Here is an 18377-nt window from a genome sequence, read left to right as displayed (position 1 = left end):
TCCAGTAAGAACAAAGGTGGAGGCCATCGATAACTTCCTGGTGCCCAGGAGTAAGAAAGAATTGTTGAAATACCTCGGTATGATTGGATATTACCGGAAGTTCTGCGAAAATTTCTCCACCATAGCCGCTCCTATGACGCGTTTGGTATCAAAGAGCAAGAAGTGGGAATGAAATGGGACAGCACAAGAAGCGTTTGTAAAGACCAAAAGACTGTTGACAGAGGCGCCAATACTAGTGTCGCCAGATTTTGGAGCGCCGTTAACGTTATTTGTAGATGCCAGTGATATAGGGGCTGGAGCTGTACTGACGCAGCAGAATGATGGAATTTAACGCCCCATGTCCTTCTTCTCGAAGAAGTTCGTTAGGCACCAGAGGTCGAACAGTACGGTCGAGAAAGAGACTTTGGCCCTGTTGATGGCATTGAAATATTTTGAAGTGTATGTGAGTTGGGGAGGACACCTAGTGATGGTGTATACAGACCATAATCCCCTAGGTTTCCTGAGAAAAATGAAGCATGCGAACCAGAGGTTAACCAGATGGTTTTTATTGCTCCAAGAGTATGACCTGGTGATAACGCACATAAGAGGGCGAGACAATGTAGTAGCTGGTGCGTTATTTCGAGCCTAGCCACTAGAATAATTCTTAAAAAACAAGGGGGAGGGAGTGTTATGATCCTAACTAGCCAAAAAAATGAGTCTCCCCTTTGTGAATTATTGTATCAGGCCTGACCTGACTAGAAGGTCTAGGAAATATAGAGGTGAAGACACAGATGTAATATAATTGGTTGGATTTGGTAGACAATTTAAGATAATGGGAAGAGAATAAGAAAATAAGTAAATGACTTGACACAAGATGTGGAGAGTTTGGTGGAGATGTGAGGCTCGCTTGAGAGGACGTTAACTCACTTGAGTACCAGACATTGTGAGGGGAAGCTGCGCTCCGTTTGAGGTCCCGTTGGAGAGGATCCCCTGTTTGATATACCTTCATGAGAAAGGAAGTTTGCAGACGTTCCAGCTGTGGAATCGAGCTGGGAACGAGTGGTCACAAGTCCTGGACGGTAAGGAGAGTTTGTTAAGCCCCCAGAGACATTTTCGTGGGCCGTGGGAGCGCCCTGGTCAGACTCCGTCAGAGGGAGAGCGCCCTTCAGGAGACCTTTTTTTGGTAAGCACATTTTTAACCAGTTTACAGTGATTGCCAGTTGTTGATCGTGTGCCCAGCGATCGTAGTGAATGTTTATTGATACGTTAGATATGTTTTGGTAAGGCACGAAGCCTAAATAAGAGGACGGAGATGAGAGAGAAAGCTGGAGGGACGAGCAGCATGTCCTCTCCCATCGACCGCCTAGAGTCATCTGACTGGCGGCGGAGGACCGCTCCCAGAGTGAGGAGCCGCCCAAAGGGCAAGGCAGAGCATGGACCAGCCCAAACGGGGTAGTCCACTCTCACAGTATGTAGAGAGCAGATAGATGTAGGATGCAAACATATTGTGTGGTTATTTTCGTTTATGTGTTTAAGGGGAAACATTTTTATTGGCATGTCAATGGGTTGCAGGTTGTCTGGGGAAAAAGTTGCTGAGAACTTCGAAGCCAGCAGAAAAGGAGTAGGTGATGAGACTCCAATGTTGTGGAAGGTACTGAGCTCTGTGGAAGAACAGTCCCTATAGTGAGGAGTTGGACCTCAACCTGTGAGAGGAGAAGCAGTGGAGCAGAGTTTACATGCCTTTGTGATACCAGTGGTGAAGCACCATTGTTGATCAAGGACGACTTCATGGTGTAGCAGCCAGGAGCGCTATGGGGTACCCTGGTTGAAGTGGTGAAGCACCACTGTTGCTCAAGGTGCAGCAGCCTGGAGGAGCTGCGAAGGATCCTGGTAAATAGACCCGGATGAACCTGAAGATATCAGGGTAGTGAGCTTCCAGATGTGGAAGGGAAGTTCAAGTTGATTCCTTGTAGGGAGTTGGTAGAGTGTTTGGCTGTCATTAGCGTGCAAGACGCAGTGAAATGTGAGTGATTGTTTGCCATTTTTGTGCCAAGTAGTATTTATACTGAAGTATAGAGTTACAGTCGCAGGCTGGATTACCTGCAAAGACATACATATGTGTTCTAGGACTGATAGGGTGATCGATTGATCATTGTTGTATATCAAGGAACATTTGTACTAATATTTTTGTTATTGCATTCATACGCTGGTTTTCCTTTCACATGTTTATAGATATATTCTCTTGCTGATAGTGCAACATTGTGTTCTGTGACGATAATCTCTTTCAAGAGAGATTGAGCCTGCTCTTCTCTACATAAAGTTACGTATATTATACAACAATAAGATGCTACCTTCAAGATACGTCTACCAGTAGCACAAAACTTTTTGACCAGGAGGCAAACGTACCCAAGACTCCCCCCTACTCCACTCCCTCCATGCCGGCTCCGTAATCAACCAGCAAACTACCATTCCCAGCTTGCCTGCTTCTGATTGGTGACCCGCTGACTGCACACCTGCACCTCTGCACCTCAGCGCCCTCTACAAGTCGATGTCTGGGCTTGAACCTGCCATTGAAGTCAGAATATCCTTGTGCTCTCAAGCCGTGAACAACTAACTGATATACGCTGTGTATCAGGTGAATGTTTCTCAGCTAGCGCCATATTCTCAGCACCTGTTTAATCACTTTGTCTTTATATTGTTGTAGAGTAACGTCATCCCTATTCATCATTTATGTTATATGATTTTGACTTATTTGTTTGCACTGTACATAGCCAAGGGATTGTCTTTGTTTTTTTATTTGTTTTCTATATTAATTAAAGTTTCATTGTTCATACTATGTGTTTTGCGTGTCCTCCCTTACTTTACCACAGACAAACAGCCAAGCAGTCTATCTTTTTTTTGCAAGTGTGACTAGGCATTGACACCAGCCATTGGAGGACTGCCGAACATCTACACTCCTACACTTTCCCGTCACAGTTATAAGACTTGACCTACTTGAGGAGGTTGGTAGTATTAGGTGGTGAATCAGGAGATAGGATAGCACTTGATAAGCAGATGACAGAGTTCTGATGGTGTTGGAGTGCAACCTGACTGAAATAGTATAGAGTATAGGATTTATTATTATTATTATTATATGTGTGCATGTATTGTGTATGTGCTTTGTCCAGTAAATGTATTCAAATTTGCTGTTGTTTGCCCTTGTCCTAGCTAGGCTTCCCAGGAAGTACGAAAGAAGGAGAGAGAGAGAAAGAACCAAGAACCACAGCTGTGGACAGGGTAGAATGGAAAAATAATAAGTCAAAGGGGGTTGAGGAGATCATATCACATAAGGAGAGAGTAGGGAGTCACAGCAGCTCGAGTGGGTGTGTGCACTTGACAACGAGGCTATGTATGGGAGCCGCATCCCTTAAATGTGTGACGTTGAGCCCCTCTCCAAGAGCCAGAAGCGCCCAGGGTGATCTGGCAAAGTATAAGCACTCTACCGAGTTTTGGGTTGGTTGTTCATAAAGAAGGATCAACGACAACACCAACCGCAATACCTCCTAAATGGTCAATGACGCAGGACGCAGAGTGAATTTTTCTACTCGCCTCCTGATTGGTCAATGACCACGCCTGCACCCTCAGGCAATCACTGACCATTACAGAAAATGGAGCTGTGTAAAGGGCTCACTATACTATTCACTTAACATTCACCCCCCCCCCACCCCCCACTTACCATTACAGAAAATGGAGCTGTGTATATGGCACCCTATACTATTCACTTAGCATTCACCCCTCCCATCCTATACTCCTTTCATATTTGTACTTCAAATACTAATGTATTATATACCAAACACATATTCAATATACACACCCATTGGAATTCACATTTTACCATGCCAAACATGCTCTAATTTGTTACATAAAGCCCATAAAACATAATAAACAAAAATTCACAATTTGGTGAACACAAATTAATATGCTAAACAAAAATTCAATATTCCGCCCATGGGGGTTCAGTTGGCACGACACTATCCAATCTTTTCTCAAAATATATTCCTTTTTTTGTCTCGCGTTCTTCTATTGACGTAATTGGACTCATGGAAACAAAACTCTCAAACTCCTGGTGATGAAGATTTCGTCAAACACCTTTTTCAGTAATAGTCAACTCAATTATTAATGAGATACGAATATTAACCTTTTTTTTTCTTGATAATTTCGTATAAAACACAAATGTATTACTTTATATTCAATTTGAAAAAAAAGTTGCTAGTAAGAAACTCTTTATTTTTCTTATTTTCTATGTTATTCTTAAACTTTGCTAGAACTCTTGTTTTTAATCAATGGATAGTAAGTTTTTCATTGGACTATGAAAAGAAAGCTCTATTTTCAGCCAATCTCTCACTTCACACTACCAACATTTTGCGAAACTTTCTCTGATTGCGTCATTTTTATTCAAATTAATTATTTTAATCTCAATTATTAAAAACTAGTATTACCTAAACAATAAGTGCTCAGTGGGTTTACCACTGGAAAATTGTGCACCAAGAAATTTTCACTTTTATTTCAAGAACTGGCAGATGAATTTATTTGATGGAGTTTTCAGCATAATTAGAAAACTTAAGTTTTTCTAATACAACAAAATACAAAGAAATCTAGGTGGTATAGGTTGTATGTGGAAAGTCAAAAGAAGGAAACTTTACCCTATACTAAGATCTTTAAAATATCTCTAGCTGCAGTAATGTCAACATTTTCCAATATCCATTCTTGTATCTCTCTAACTTGTATGAAACATGTCTTCTGTTATTCTAAAAATCAATCTTGAATTTTAGTTCTTGCTAAAGTTATATCTACTTGGCAGCTCGCAGCTCACTTAGGATATACTGCATGGTCGATGGAACCAGCTCCCACATGTTTGATCACTTTTTACACACATTTCTGTTGTATCCTCGATCTACTCTCAGTACACAATTGTACCCAGCGCCTTGGGCTGGAGGGTAGAGAGATGGTAATGCTTCATGCAAGTAAGCGTTCAATCCCTGACCCTCCAAGTGGATGGGCACTATTCCTTACCGCTTGTCATATCAGAAATCCTTATCCTGACCCCTTCCAAGTGCTATATACTCATAATGGCTTGGCGTTTTCTCCAGAGAGTTCCGGTCTCTTTTCAATCTTGACATTCTAGAATTTTCTATTAACTTTACGGCAGATTTCTATTATGTATCTTTTTTCCATGGCAAACAAAGCTTTCTTCCTCTTCAAAGACAATGAATACTTTATATGATATATATTTATATATTAATTTAACATCTAAAAATATATGTAAAACAAATTCTTAATTAATTCGAATGTTATGTAAATTCTCCAATTGCATAAAAAAAGGCAAACTCACGTAAAATTTGTAGTGTCAGCCAGAAGTTGGAGAACCTTGGCCAAGGCACTGAAGAACCGAAGAACTTTTCTTCCTGGCGTCTTGGGGTCGTCCACCATCACAGGTTCGTGTGTGGGGTAAGTTTCACTGGCAACCACTAGATGTGGCCCGTTGGAGAGCCTGAAAGACAGTGCAGCCTTTTATTCAATGTTATTATTATTATTTCCTCATTACATTGAGTCCTTTAGAGTTAAGAGAGAACAGTTCAAGTTCAAGTATGTTTATTGAGACAAGAACAAATACATCTGAAAGGGATAGAGTATCTAAGGCTATTCCTACCCCCCCCCCCCCCCCAACTTCAAGTCCCTCAAGGAGCGCACAAATTCAGTGAGTACAAATCCACAAATCACAATACAAGAATCCCATATAACATTGCAGGTTAATATAGTAAGCACAGCATATAAGTGTTATACTCTTGGGGCAAAATTCTTGTAGTTCCTAAGTATTCTGTCTATCATACCATTATGACATTGTTGGTAGCAGCAATACTGATGCAAAAAATGCTAACGATTATTCTTCATTAGATATTTTAGTTACATAAATGGAAAACATATTTTTTTTTATTTATTTATATATAAGAGTTCTTAAATTCTTGTACAGCCACTAGCATTCACAGCGTTTTGGGAAAATCCTTAATCCTATGTTCCCCGGAATGCGACCTGCCAAATCGTTTTACAACCAGATACCCAGTTTATTGTTGGGTAAATAGAGGCTACAGTTAAGGATCGACGCCCAGTAAATCCTCCCCGGCCAGGATACGAACCCTGGACAAGCACTCGTGAAACGCCAATCGAGGGACTTACAACTACACCACATGGATTTAACATGCACATCCAATATGTGCAGTTGTTTACCATTTTACTTTGAAATTGACTACTTCTTGATCGTTCGCGAGGAATTTCGGCAGTCGTTTCAACCATTAATGCATTCATTTGTTGATTTTCATAGTGTGAAAGCCACCATTCCTGTCCGAGACTGTTACATCCAGGAAAGGTAGCGTACCTACACTCTCAGACTCGTAAGTGAACTTAATTACGCTTAAATGCATGGGTAAAAGTTAAGAATTGTCAATATCTATGTCAACCGTGCACACACAGTCAGCTCTCTCTCCTATTCCCTCTGTTCACAAGGCACAGGGGGCTAAAATTAAGAACCCCTTATGGTTATGTAATACTAGGTTAATATGCCTTGCATGTCTAGGTTATATATGGCAGATAATATGCCCAGCCTCGGCAGCCGCCTGTTGATTGGTCAGTACCGGGTGTGTGGCATTGTTGACCAATGACGTGGTGTCCACCCACCGACGTAGCAGGTCGGTGGGCGCCCGCGACTCAAGGCAGGAAGAAAACGCTAGAGCTTTTCCACTGATGCAACCGAGGGGAGGTGAGGTCGAGAGCTCTCTAGCCTGGGAGGGGCTGAGGCCTCTGGAAGAGTTTATTCAGCAATAGTTACTAGTACAAACGACAAGGAAGGCTTCCTAGGGGAAGCATCGTAGGTTTGCATTTTCAAGCATCTTCCACTAGCTTTGCTAGTGGAAGAGGGCACCAGGAGCCACAGGCCGACACGACCTGTGATCGTTTGGTAGTTGAGTGGCACTGGAAAGAGCTGTGTGTCAGTTCCTGTGGGTGCGAACTTTGGTTGTTGAGTGAGACTGAAGAGAAGACAGTCTGAGTCTATGGAGAAGTAATAAGTACTGACGACGAGACTACAGAAAAGAGTCAACATATTCAGTGAGCAAGGGAGGAAGCCGAGAGCAGTGCCATCTTGCGGTGTTTTCAATATGTGCATGAAGGAAGAGCTGCAGTGAGGAGAGACGTGCACGGCAAAGACGAACCAGCCAACTAGTCGTTGTTGGATCATCGACAAGGAGGACACCACTTGTCTTCGGGGATTCGCTCGTTGGCCGCCAAGGGGTCAAGACACGCTCGCTTGACCTGCCAGTTGCTACCTAGAGTTGCGAGGGGGCGGGTGCGGTTTGGCATATCGGCGCCATGGGGGCCCCCCCCTCCCCCCTGTTTTGCGTGCCCAGTCAATAGGCCTCGAGTTTTCTGCTTGGGCGGGTTATCCCGAGGTGGGTTTGGTGCTGTGTGACATGCTGCGGGTCCCTGTGGAGGATGTTTATGGTGTTGAGCTGGTGTCTGCCCGTAGAGTGGTTGTTAAACTAACGATGGAGGAGGTATATAGGGCGTTTTTACGTCGGTACGAGGGGCGAACCTTGCCCCTGCCCGAAGGTGCGGGCACTGTGACTGTCTCCGATCGCAGTGGTGCCATCACGTATGTAAGCGTGCATGGGGCGCCCCTGGAATTTCCGGAGGGACTGCTGAGGCGTTATTTCGGCCAGTTTGGGGCGGTCGTCAGTGTGCGGTTGCATTTGCTCTCCTCGGGTCCGCTAAAAAGTGTGCGGTCAAATATTCACACCCTAGGAATGAGGCTGCGGGCGGACATTCCTTCTCAAGTGAGGCTTCTGGGGCGTTCTGTTCGAGTGTTTTATGCTCGCCAGCCCCGTACATGTTACCGTTGTGGCCTCTTGGGTCATCAGGCTGCTGGGTGCTCTGAACCTGCCGTCGCGCCCGTCAACCTCTTCCATGAGAAGGATTTACCGCCACTCCCTGTGGAGGAGGATTCGGTGGGTGTGGACGCCGCTTTGGCTGCTGCCGTACCCCGTGTGTTGCCTGAAGCGTCTCATGCAGATGACGCCTCTCCTCCAGGGGCTGTATCGCCTATTGCGGTTGCCTCTTCTCAGGTGGTTGTGTCGCCGTCGGGTGTTCGTCCTGCCCAGGTTGCTGTCCTGGAGGCTTCCGTGGTTCTTCCGGCTCCTGTATGCACGGCTCCCCTGTCTTCCTGTTCTCCGTCTGTGGTGCCTGTCACTGCACCCTCGCCGTGTGCCCAGGATGCGCTGGGTGCTGGGGTCGCTGTGGGACATCCTACTGTGCTCGACCTGGTTCCCCGTGTGGTTGGGGATGCTGCCGTCCTGCGGAGGGCGTCGGTTCGCCCGGCTTGTGTTGTCCGGGTCCCTGGGTCGACATCTGGCTCTGATGATGTGAGGCCGGTGCCCAAGCTGTCCCGGAGATCTTCTGATTGGGCTAATACGGGAGAATTCGACGATGGTGGATCTTCCAGTGACAATGGTGAGGTTCCGTCGCATTCCTCGGTGGTAGCGGAGGTCCATGTGCCTGCGGCTGCCTGTGTAGATGTATCTTCTAGTGAGGTACCTGTGGAGCTTGCTTCCGGTGCATCGCCTGCGTCGGATGGTTCCGGTTCTGCATGGGGGGTGGTTCCTCCTGCTGGTGAGCGTAGTGACCTGGTGATGGTGTTCAAGAAGTCTGCTCGCTCTGGGGGTTCCGCGCCCCCAGTTTTGTCCCCTGGTTCTTCAGCAGCGGTTTTGCCACTTCTCTCGTCTCCGCCGTCTCTACTGTGTCTCCCTGTGGTGTCAGGTGTTGGGTTGCCGTCTCGGCGGCCTTCGTCGTCTTCTCCTGTGAGTACGACGGCGGGGCCGTCTCGGAGGCCTGCGTCCGTTTCTTCCGTGTCTTCTGCATCCCTTCCTTCTGCCTTACCTCGTTATGCGACAACTGTCGCCCAACTCCGGATGCTGCTGTTTCCGCCTGATCTGGTGGTTCCCGAGTGATGCCCGCCCCCCTGAAGCAGGGAAACCGTTGTCCTACCGACAGGGAGTACTTAGTGTGGGAAGCTTATAAGCCGAAATATCCTGGGCATGATTTTCCTGAGAAGTATTTGCCTACCACTGTCGTGTCTACTTTTTTTAAGTGATTTTTTGTTGTTGTGTGTTTGTGCTGTGTTGTGGTGTTGTGTTCGTTTGTGTGCGTGGTGTGTGGTTGCGTGCGTGTGTGCTTGAGTGTATTGTATTTACTTTATTGGTGTTATGTGTTGTACCTCTCTGTGTGGTTTTTCAGGGCCAGTTGGCTTGTTTTGTGTTGTTTCACGGGTTGGGTTGTTGGGTGAGGGTTTGGGTATTTTATCATTGTACTGCTGTGCTTATTGTTTTGTTGTCGGCCCTTCAGACTGCTGTTTTGTGTATTTGGTGCTTTATAACTTTTTGCCTTGTAATTTCTACTTTGTGCCTTTGTCCTTTGTAACCTTGTGCCTTTGTCCTTTGTAACTATGCCTTTGTGATTATTGTGATCTGTTGCCTTACTTATGCTTGCCTGTACGCTTAACATTGCACGACATATCTTGCACTGTTCCTTTTCTACTGTGATTTTGTGCTATGTGTAGTTTTTCGTTTATTTCCAATACCCTCCTGTATTGTCTTGTTGTATATATTTATTGTGTTCCTTTGTGTTTATGCTCATTGTTGTGTTTTTGTTGTCGGCCCTTCAGGCCGGTATTTAGTGTATATTGTCTTTCTTTGTTTTGTGCCTTTGTGTTTGTTTTCTGTTTTGTTCTGTTTTATTGTATTTATTCGCATGTACGCATGTACAAATAAAAAAAATTAAAAAATTGTCTTCGTGGAGCAAAACTATGATGAACCAAACCCCGACAATCATTGCGACGTGGAATCCACGACAAATTGTAGCAGAATAATAAGGTAGATAATCTTTACCTCCCCATTGTCCCTTGAGTTAGGTGGAGTTTCTTTCATGCTTAATAATATTGATTTATTGTAAAATTTCCAGGATCATTACATGTGTTTACAGTTATAGGTATATATATATTTTATGCATGAACTATCGGTAATCATATGTTGGAGGAATATAATCCCTGCAGTAAATTCTGTGAATTATGGGCCAGGTATGCTAAGGTATATGTGAAAGAAGGTAAACAAGTGCTAAAGTGACATTCACGGATAGTTTTGGATGGCGACGACTGAGATAGATGACAGAGGTGACTTTCTGTAGTGTTGTCATTTTCTACTGGAGCAGCAGAAGATTCTCACCTATTGGCACATGTAGACATCATTCAGTAAACTCTATTAATTTTACTAGAGTGTTAGCTTTATCTCCTTCATCTTCTCTGTGGTTAGAGCGGTATGAGTTGTTCCACACCATACCCTGTCAGGAAGTACTATACTGAGGAAATTATGACAATACCACTGAGTTAGTGTTACTGGGTCGCGTGTACTAGTGGACCCAGTGTGTGACCTTCACTTGTTTATGTGCGCAGGCTTGGTTGGTGTGGACCTGAGTTTCTGTGGTTTACTGACTCACCTACAGAGAAGTTGAGGAGGACCGAGTGACTTCCCTTGCTACGGGTGCAAGGCCGGGTTCGGGAAGGAACCCCACTCGCTAGTAGACTGAGGTTCTTCCCAAGATGTTCATTGGCGCCCAGTGGAAGTGGGGTAGCTAAAACCTGCAATGATATGTGGTCTCTGCCTTCTCACACTCCCATTTCTATACTTCTTGCGGCTTGGTCACCTTTAAGAATGACATTGTCCGGCCTCCTGTGATGGTTGTTGTCGTCCAGACAACATATGGTACCACCCTCCTCCTCTTATACTGTCTCTACACTTGCCTTTCTCAGTACAGCTCTGATAACGAATCCGGAGAATTGTAAAGTGCTAAGCTATTATCCTTTCAAATTTTTCACTTTGTTTATATTTGCGTTATATATATATATATATATATATATATATATATATATATATATATATATATATATATATATATATATATATATATATATATATATATATATATTGACCAGACCACACACTAGAAGTTGAAAGGACGACGACGTTTCGGTCCGTCCTGGACCATTCTCAAGTCGATTGTGAAGAGGAGAGAGAGAGAGAAGATTAGGCCACCCAAAAGGTGGCTTGGGCATGAATAGCCCATAAGTGGTGGCCCTTTTGAGCCATTTCCAGTATCAATAGATGATACTGGAGATCTGTGGAGGTGTGACTGCACCCTGCGTGACGGGAGATGTCTCCCGTGTGAACAGGAGATTGATTGATGAAGATTAAGCCACCCAAGAGGTGGCACGGGCATGAATAACCCGTAATGTGAAGAGGAAGTAGGGACAGGCAAGAAATAGGCAAGAGAGAGCTGAGGAGCAAAGTAAGGTGTAGGGGATAATAGTAATAATGAGAACTGCAGAGGGCCTATTGGCCCATACGAGGCAGCTCCTATTATAACCACCGAATGAGAAGGAGATAGTAATAGGAATAAGAAGAGGATAGCAAGGGAGCGTAGGAGAAGACAATGAACAGAAAAAGGGGAGAAGAGAGAAAGAAAAGGAAAGAGAAAGAAAGATAAATGGAAGGGGTAAGCTTATGTTAAGTCACGTTTGTTAGAAAGATTAGAGCATTTGAGTATATACTGTGAAAGGGAAGAGTCCACAGCAACAAAGTCAGGACTCAAGTTCATGTTGGGTACATTGTGTATAAGAGCCGATTCTACAAGACGACGTCTGTGAAGAGTAGAGGTAGGATAGATTATTTTGGAGGAAGACCAATGAATGGGATGATTAGAATCCCTCACATGGCAGAAGAGAGCATTGTTACTGTCTGCAGTTTGAATTTAAATATTTCGTTAGTATTGTTTGTTTTTGTTTTGAAAACATGTAAATGGACAACATCTTTATTTCACAGCTGCAAATGTGCCACAAACAGCTATGAATCCACCGGCTACAACGTTAACTGCTTTCTTCACGTTATGTCAAAATGACGTGTTTGCAAACACAATGCTGTATTCGGAGGTGCCTACGTATTACACATGGAATGCAAGTAGAAAAAAAATTGAATGACGCAAACGAGGAGAGCGAGTCGACGGACAACTTGACATATTCAAATAAACTGCTATAGGTAGACTGTACACCATGCATCCTAATCAGGATGAATGCTTCTTTCTTTGCATGCTGTTGGTAAATGTGCCCGGTTCAACATCTTTCCAGCAATTGAGATTTGTCAACGGCGTAACACTTGCCTCTTCCCGTAGTGCATGTCAAGCTCTGAATTTATTGGAGAACGATCGGCACTGGGATGTATGCATTAATGACACGTCCAACACGTCACATCCAAAGCAAATTCGTGCATCGTTTGCAGACATATTGACCACTGGCTCTCCGTTATCTCCACCAGAGTTATGGGATAATTGTAAATCGCACATGGCTGCAGATATTATCCGTCGAATACGCAAGGAAAATTCAAATATGAAAATGGATTTTACAGCAAAAATCTTCAACGAAGCGTTGATAAAAATTAAACACTTCTTGTAAACACTAGAAATCGCGAACAAAGTTCTCTATCAGTTGGAAATGCCATCATCGAATCGATCTGCTGCTGCTTTGCTCGATGTAGAATTGCGTCGTGAACAAAATTACAACACTGGTGATCTGTTGTATGTTTAATCAAATATTCCTAGGCTAACGCTTGAGCGAAAAGGCATTAATAATCTAATAATTCACATTGTCAATAACGGGCTTGGAGAAATCTTCTTAGATGCGCCAGGAGGAACTGATAAAACCTTCCAAATTAGATAGATTCTGGCAGCATTTCAATCCCAATATGGCATAACCTTAGCTCTTTAATCATCCGGAATAGCTGCGACATTGCTACCAGGTGGAAGAACTGCTACTTCGACTTTGAAATCGCCATTCAATATGCAATTCATTGAAACTCCTTCGTGCAACATTTCCAATGCATCCGGCATGGGAAAAGTATTGCAGAAATGCAAACTTATTGTTAGGGATGAATGCACAATGTCCCACAAAAAATCGTTCGAGGCACTTGATCGATCATTGCAAGATTTGCGTGGAAACATCAGACTATTTGGGAATGCATTAATATTGCTTGCAGGAGATTTCAGGCAAACATTACCTGTAATTCCTCGATCGACACCAGCGACCGAAATAAATGCTTGCCTGAAATACTCTTCTCTGTGGCGCCACGTAAAGACATTTAAATAAAATACAAATATACGTGTAGTTATGTAGCTACTGCAAAACGATCCATCAGCTGAGATATTCTCACATAAATTTCTAGAAATTGGGAACGTAAACGTGCTGGTTGATCTGACCTCAAGACGAATTTCATTGCCTCATAACATCTGCAATTTAGTGACGTCAAAAGAAGAATTGGTTGAAAAAGTATTTCCCAATATTGAAAACCAATTATAAGAACCACGATTGGCTGAGTGAACAAGCTATTCATGTGGCCAAGAACAAAACGTCTGCGACCTTAACAATATTATATAGTCTAACACTCAAAGCGAGGAAGTCATATAAAAGTCCGTCGACACTCTTGTGGAAGCAAATGAAGCGGTTAATTATCCAACATAAAATCTTTTAATGCACTCGATTTTCCAGGGATACCATCACACATACGGCAATTGCAAATCGCCTGCCCAAATATCATGTTGCGAAATATCAACCAGCCAAATCTTTGCAATGCCACGTCCCTTGCAGTAAAAAAATTAATCAGGGACGTCGTAGAAGTAACAATCTGACAGGACCTTTCAAAGGGGAAGATGTCCTCATTCCTCGCATTCCTATGATTCCAACATATATGCCATTTCAATTTAAGAGATTGTAATTTTCAATTCGATTGGTGTTTGCAATCACCATGAACAAAGCTCAGGGCCAATCTTTAGAATTGTGCAGTTTATAACTAGACACGGATTGCTTCTCTCATGGACAATTACATGTTGACTGTTCTAGAGTCGGCAAACCAGACAATCTCTATATCTCATCAGACAATGGAACAACAAAAAATATTTTATACCCACAAGCATTGTGAAATTACACATGTTAGAAACGTGCGCTTTCTCTTTTCTTTCTTTCTTTCCCATTTAACCAGACTGAGCCACAGCAAAGCGTGGCGGGTACTGCTAGTATATAAATAAAAAAGGAAATGTTCGTTTGTTCAAAATAGCTAATCTCCGAAAATTCTTTATCGATTGCTTTGAAATTTTCACACAAAGTTCCCATTTTCATATGAGCGAGTTTTTATATACATACTATACTGATGTCACGTCTGTGACGGGAAAAAACATTTTTTTTAATAACTTTGTTTTTCATGTGAGAGAAATCTTCGAAACCTCTTTACCAATTGCTTTGAAATTCTGACACGATGTTGCATTCGAATAGGCGCGTGTTTTTATATACGTACCATATACATGCTTTACCTGTGACATGAAAAAACACGTTTTTTTTAAACAGTGCCATCTGTTGGACGTAAGAGCAACACATGCTGTAATCTCCCAAAGTTCTTCACAGATTCCCTTGAAATTCTGACACAACGTTCTTTTCGAATATGCGCGTGTTTTTATATACCTACTATCTAGATGCCCCACCTGTGACAAGTAAAAACATGTTTTCTTCAAAAATAGTGCTATATGTTGCACGTAACAGCATCACACACGCTGTACTAAATATGTTAAGAATTCCATTTCAATAACTCCGATTGCACTGATCAATTTAATTTTCATAGATTTGGATTTATTAAAATTTTTATTGAATTATTTTGTGTGTCATTTTGTTAGAATGGACCTGTGTTGTTTACCATACCGTTCATTTCATATGTATAAGTATAGATGCCACACCTGTCTCAGGTAAAAACATTTTTTTTATAAGAAACAGCGCTATTTGTTGCATGTAAGGGCCACACACGCTATATTACATATGTTACGATTCTATTTCAATGTTTTCAATTGAATTGACAAATAAAATTTTCTTTCATTTCGATTTGTTTTCATTTTTATTTAATTCTTTTGTGTGACATTGCTTTGGAAGTAAGCTATGTCGTTAACCATACCGTTCATTTCGTGAGTATAAGTATAGATGCCACACCTGTGACAGGTAAACACATGATTTTTGTTAATTATGGGGTGGATGAGGGGACGGGGTAGTTGGGGATGAGGGGACAGGGGAAAGGAGATTGGTAGGGGAGGACAAGAAGACAGGGAAGGGGGGGATGGTGGGGAGGACGAGGGGATGGGATTTAACAAATTTGTTAAACATGAACGGCCATTTATAAAACCATGTTGCGGCTCAATTATTAATTTATGTTTTTCAAGATGAAAACGAATTATATTTGCTATTATAGATTCGAGTAACTTTCCCACAATAGACGTTATTCCTCTGGCTGAGGAACTTGTGTGTGTGGGAACTGATCAACGGAAGACCAGAAGCCAGGTCAAGATACCTCATCATCCCTCGCCAGAGAAATAATCAGCTTCGGAAAGGAATGCAGTAAGGTAGATAGTTATCCCTCCCTTTACCCCTTTGATCTAGGTGAGCTAGGATATTTTATATATCGTGAGCATTTCTCGTTCCCATTTATTGTCTATGTGATAGTGTTAGGCTAGGAGGCAAGGAGCTCATGTAGGCATAAATTGTTAGTGGAACATAAGTACATAGATGCGGTGACGTTAGTGTATCTGGGAATAGTGCTGGTTCTCATGGAGCCAGAAACGAATTTTGAATCGTCCAGCTGATGTGATAGTGTTGCCAGAGGCGCGAGGTGTGTCCCCGCCGGTTTGACAGTTGGAGCCGCCAGCTGATCATGTTGCCAGAGGTGCGAGGTGAATGCCCGCCGCCTGACCTGTGGACCCAGTCAGCTGACTGTGTTGCCAGAGACACGACAAGAGAAGGTTGCCGCCATCGGAAATTTCCACCTGATTTTTTCCCTATACAAGTGTATATATTTTTCTTCAGTAGATTTTAATCTTACCTATGTATTTGAGTGAGCCTCCATTCTCTAGGGCTATCTTGAGTGAAACTGTTGGTGTCACCTTGCACTGCACATGAGATTGCATCCTTAAATTAAGATAACTAATGAGACCACTGACGTGTTGCTGGGACACAAGTATAAACACCCAGCTGGCGATCAGATATCTAAGAAAGAGCAGTGTCAGGACGGGCAGGTTCATGTGTCACAAATGGACTTGAACCTCTCCACTCGCAAGGGGTATATATAAGGCCAGCACTTAGTTGACTCGGGGGTGCCCCAGGGAGGCCAGTGGTGCCTGTTACTGAGGAGTGGAGACCCCGTGGGACTACCTCAACCATAGGTAGGAAGGGGGTGAACACTGACAGTGGCGACCTTGCCAGGATCATCGAACAACAGTGAAGCAAAGGTTTGCAAGTGCAGTGACGAGTGTACTAAGGTCGACATTGGTCTCGGTTTACACTGCTCGCTGGTGTATTCCCTTGCATAAGGTTGCTCAATAGCCTAGAGATGGAGGACGATAGAGTGAAAAAATTTATTGAGTCGAGGGACGAGCAGGTGCTGGAGGAGTGCACCAGTTCAGCTACAGCTGGTGGCGGACCACTTTGGTTAGAGGTTGAGGTCGTCCAAGGCGGCGGAGCGGCGAATTGAGATCATAGCTTAACTCAAGGTCTGAGAGGAGGTCTCCAGGGAAGGACCGTCCCATGCACCTGCCAGTGTTGTTGGGAACCGGAGCGATGAATGAAGCAGCAGGGGATCAAGCCAAGATGACTCGGCGCCATCTTGTGCCCTTTTGGGGCACAAGATGGCGTCGAGTCATTCTGTTTTCCCCCAAAACATCGTGACTCCTCCCGGCACTTGATTAACAAGGTGAGGTCACGTGCCAGAAGTAACCAATGACGAGAGTCTCACCTTCACCAGAAAATTATAAATTCCTAATAATTTGCTTTATATAAAATCTAGTACCCTTAAAGACTGTCCTTTCATCCTACTTTGCGATTTTAAGATAAATCTAATTTCCTTTTGATCACTGTTCCCTAACATTCTCCCAATTTGTGTGTCATTTACTACGATCTCACTGCTATCTAGAACTAAGTATAATATATGGTTTACCCAATGGTTCCCAAATATATTGCTGGGTCCACAGAATACTGTCAGTTCGATGATATAATTTTGGGACCATAAACTATTGTTGTATTCAAAATATATTGTTGTGGCAAAATATATTGTTGTTGCAAAATATATTGTTGGTTCCATAATGTTATTAGTTCATAATGCAAGTTTTTTCACTATATAGATATTTTGAGAACTTATTAGGAAAGAGTAGAATGGGATAACATGGCCATGATGGGGTGTCAAGGAGGCCACCATCAGAGCCTGTGTTTCCCAGGGACTACACGGCACTCACCTGGAGAACTTGTCAGGGAAGAGCTGGAGGCTGGAGGTGAGGGTGAGGCCTCGGCGAGGCGTCCAGGAGGCCACCTTCAGCGCCTGGGCTCCCTGGGGACTGTATGGCTGCTGCATGTACACACTGCACCTGTGAATATTCGTTAATGGAATTAAGACATTGATTTAGCACTTCATTTCCTAACCATTGGTATTTCAGAATCCATTGTTAGCCACACTATTATGGAAATAAACATTTTATTCACTTGAAAAACTCGAACCGCCGACCCCACGAACGTGAGATAGAAGCTTTCCCACTGTACTATGAGACCGCCATAGACGGAAAGATTTCAGTGGCAATAAACTGCTGCCCAACTGAAATTGTATACATTTCCTGGCTGCTAGCAGGAACATTGGAATTAGTGGTCCTTGCCAACATCATATAAATTGTCAACAACACTATTGTAGAAATATTAATTTGATTCACTTTGACACAACGAGACTCGAACCGAACGAATCTACCAAATTATTATGAAAAATGATTACTGCAACACAGAATTCGATGAAATCGTGAGTAAGAATCTAGACCGCCACCTGACAGAATAATCAGGCTTGTGGGGTTGAAAATCCGCCCTCAAGAGGAGACATTATAGTGCATTATAAAAACACATTTACTCAGACATACAAAAAGGATGAGGTGATACGAGATATAATTGACAGGAATTGAAAACCTTGCAATGAAACGCAAGGGTTTGTTCTGTCATTTATTATAAAGACCCTCGTACATCTTCCCTCATTATGAGAAATTACATCACTGCCTCCTCTGACAAACTGAGGTGCACCAATGTAGTGTATTAGTACAAGTGCTGGTTTGGAGACTGTGCGCTCCGAAATATATGCTACATTGCACATTCCACGAAAAAATTGAGAAGACGTTTTACACTTCATTTCCAAAATGGAGGTATTAAATAACATCTT

At 43.1% G+C, this 18377-nt stretch overlaps 1 protein-coding gene across 1 annotated transcript in view; it reads right to left on the bottom strand.

Moving 5' to 3' along the window:
* Window positions 1-265: 265 nt before the first annotated feature.
* Window positions 266-18377, bottom strand: part of LOC138357141 (uncharacterized) — a 45595-nt gene continuing 27483 nt past the window's right edge. The window contains exons 3-6 of the mRNA XM_069313790.1: window positions 17422-17550; window positions 5351-5509; window positions 731-743; window positions 266-409 (exon numbers count right to left, since the gene is read on the bottom strand). Coding sequence (XP_069169891.1) covers window positions 266-409; window positions 731-743; window positions 5351-5509; window positions 17422-17550 — 445 coding nt within the window. The remainder of the gene's footprint in view (window positions 410-730; window positions 744-5350; window positions 5510-17421; window positions 17551-18377) is intronic.

Source organism: Procambarus clarkii, chromosome 76 (genome assembly GCF_040958095.1).
Source record: "Procambarus clarkii isolate CNS0578487 chromosome 76, FALCON_Pclarkii_2.0, whole genome shotgun sequence".
Taxonomy (NCBI): Eukaryota; Metazoa; Arthropoda; class Malacostraca; order Decapoda; family Cambaridae; genus Procambarus; species Procambarus clarkii.
The sequence above is the reverse complement of the archived record's forward strand: the minus strand, read 5'-3'. Positions and strand labels throughout refer to the sequence as shown.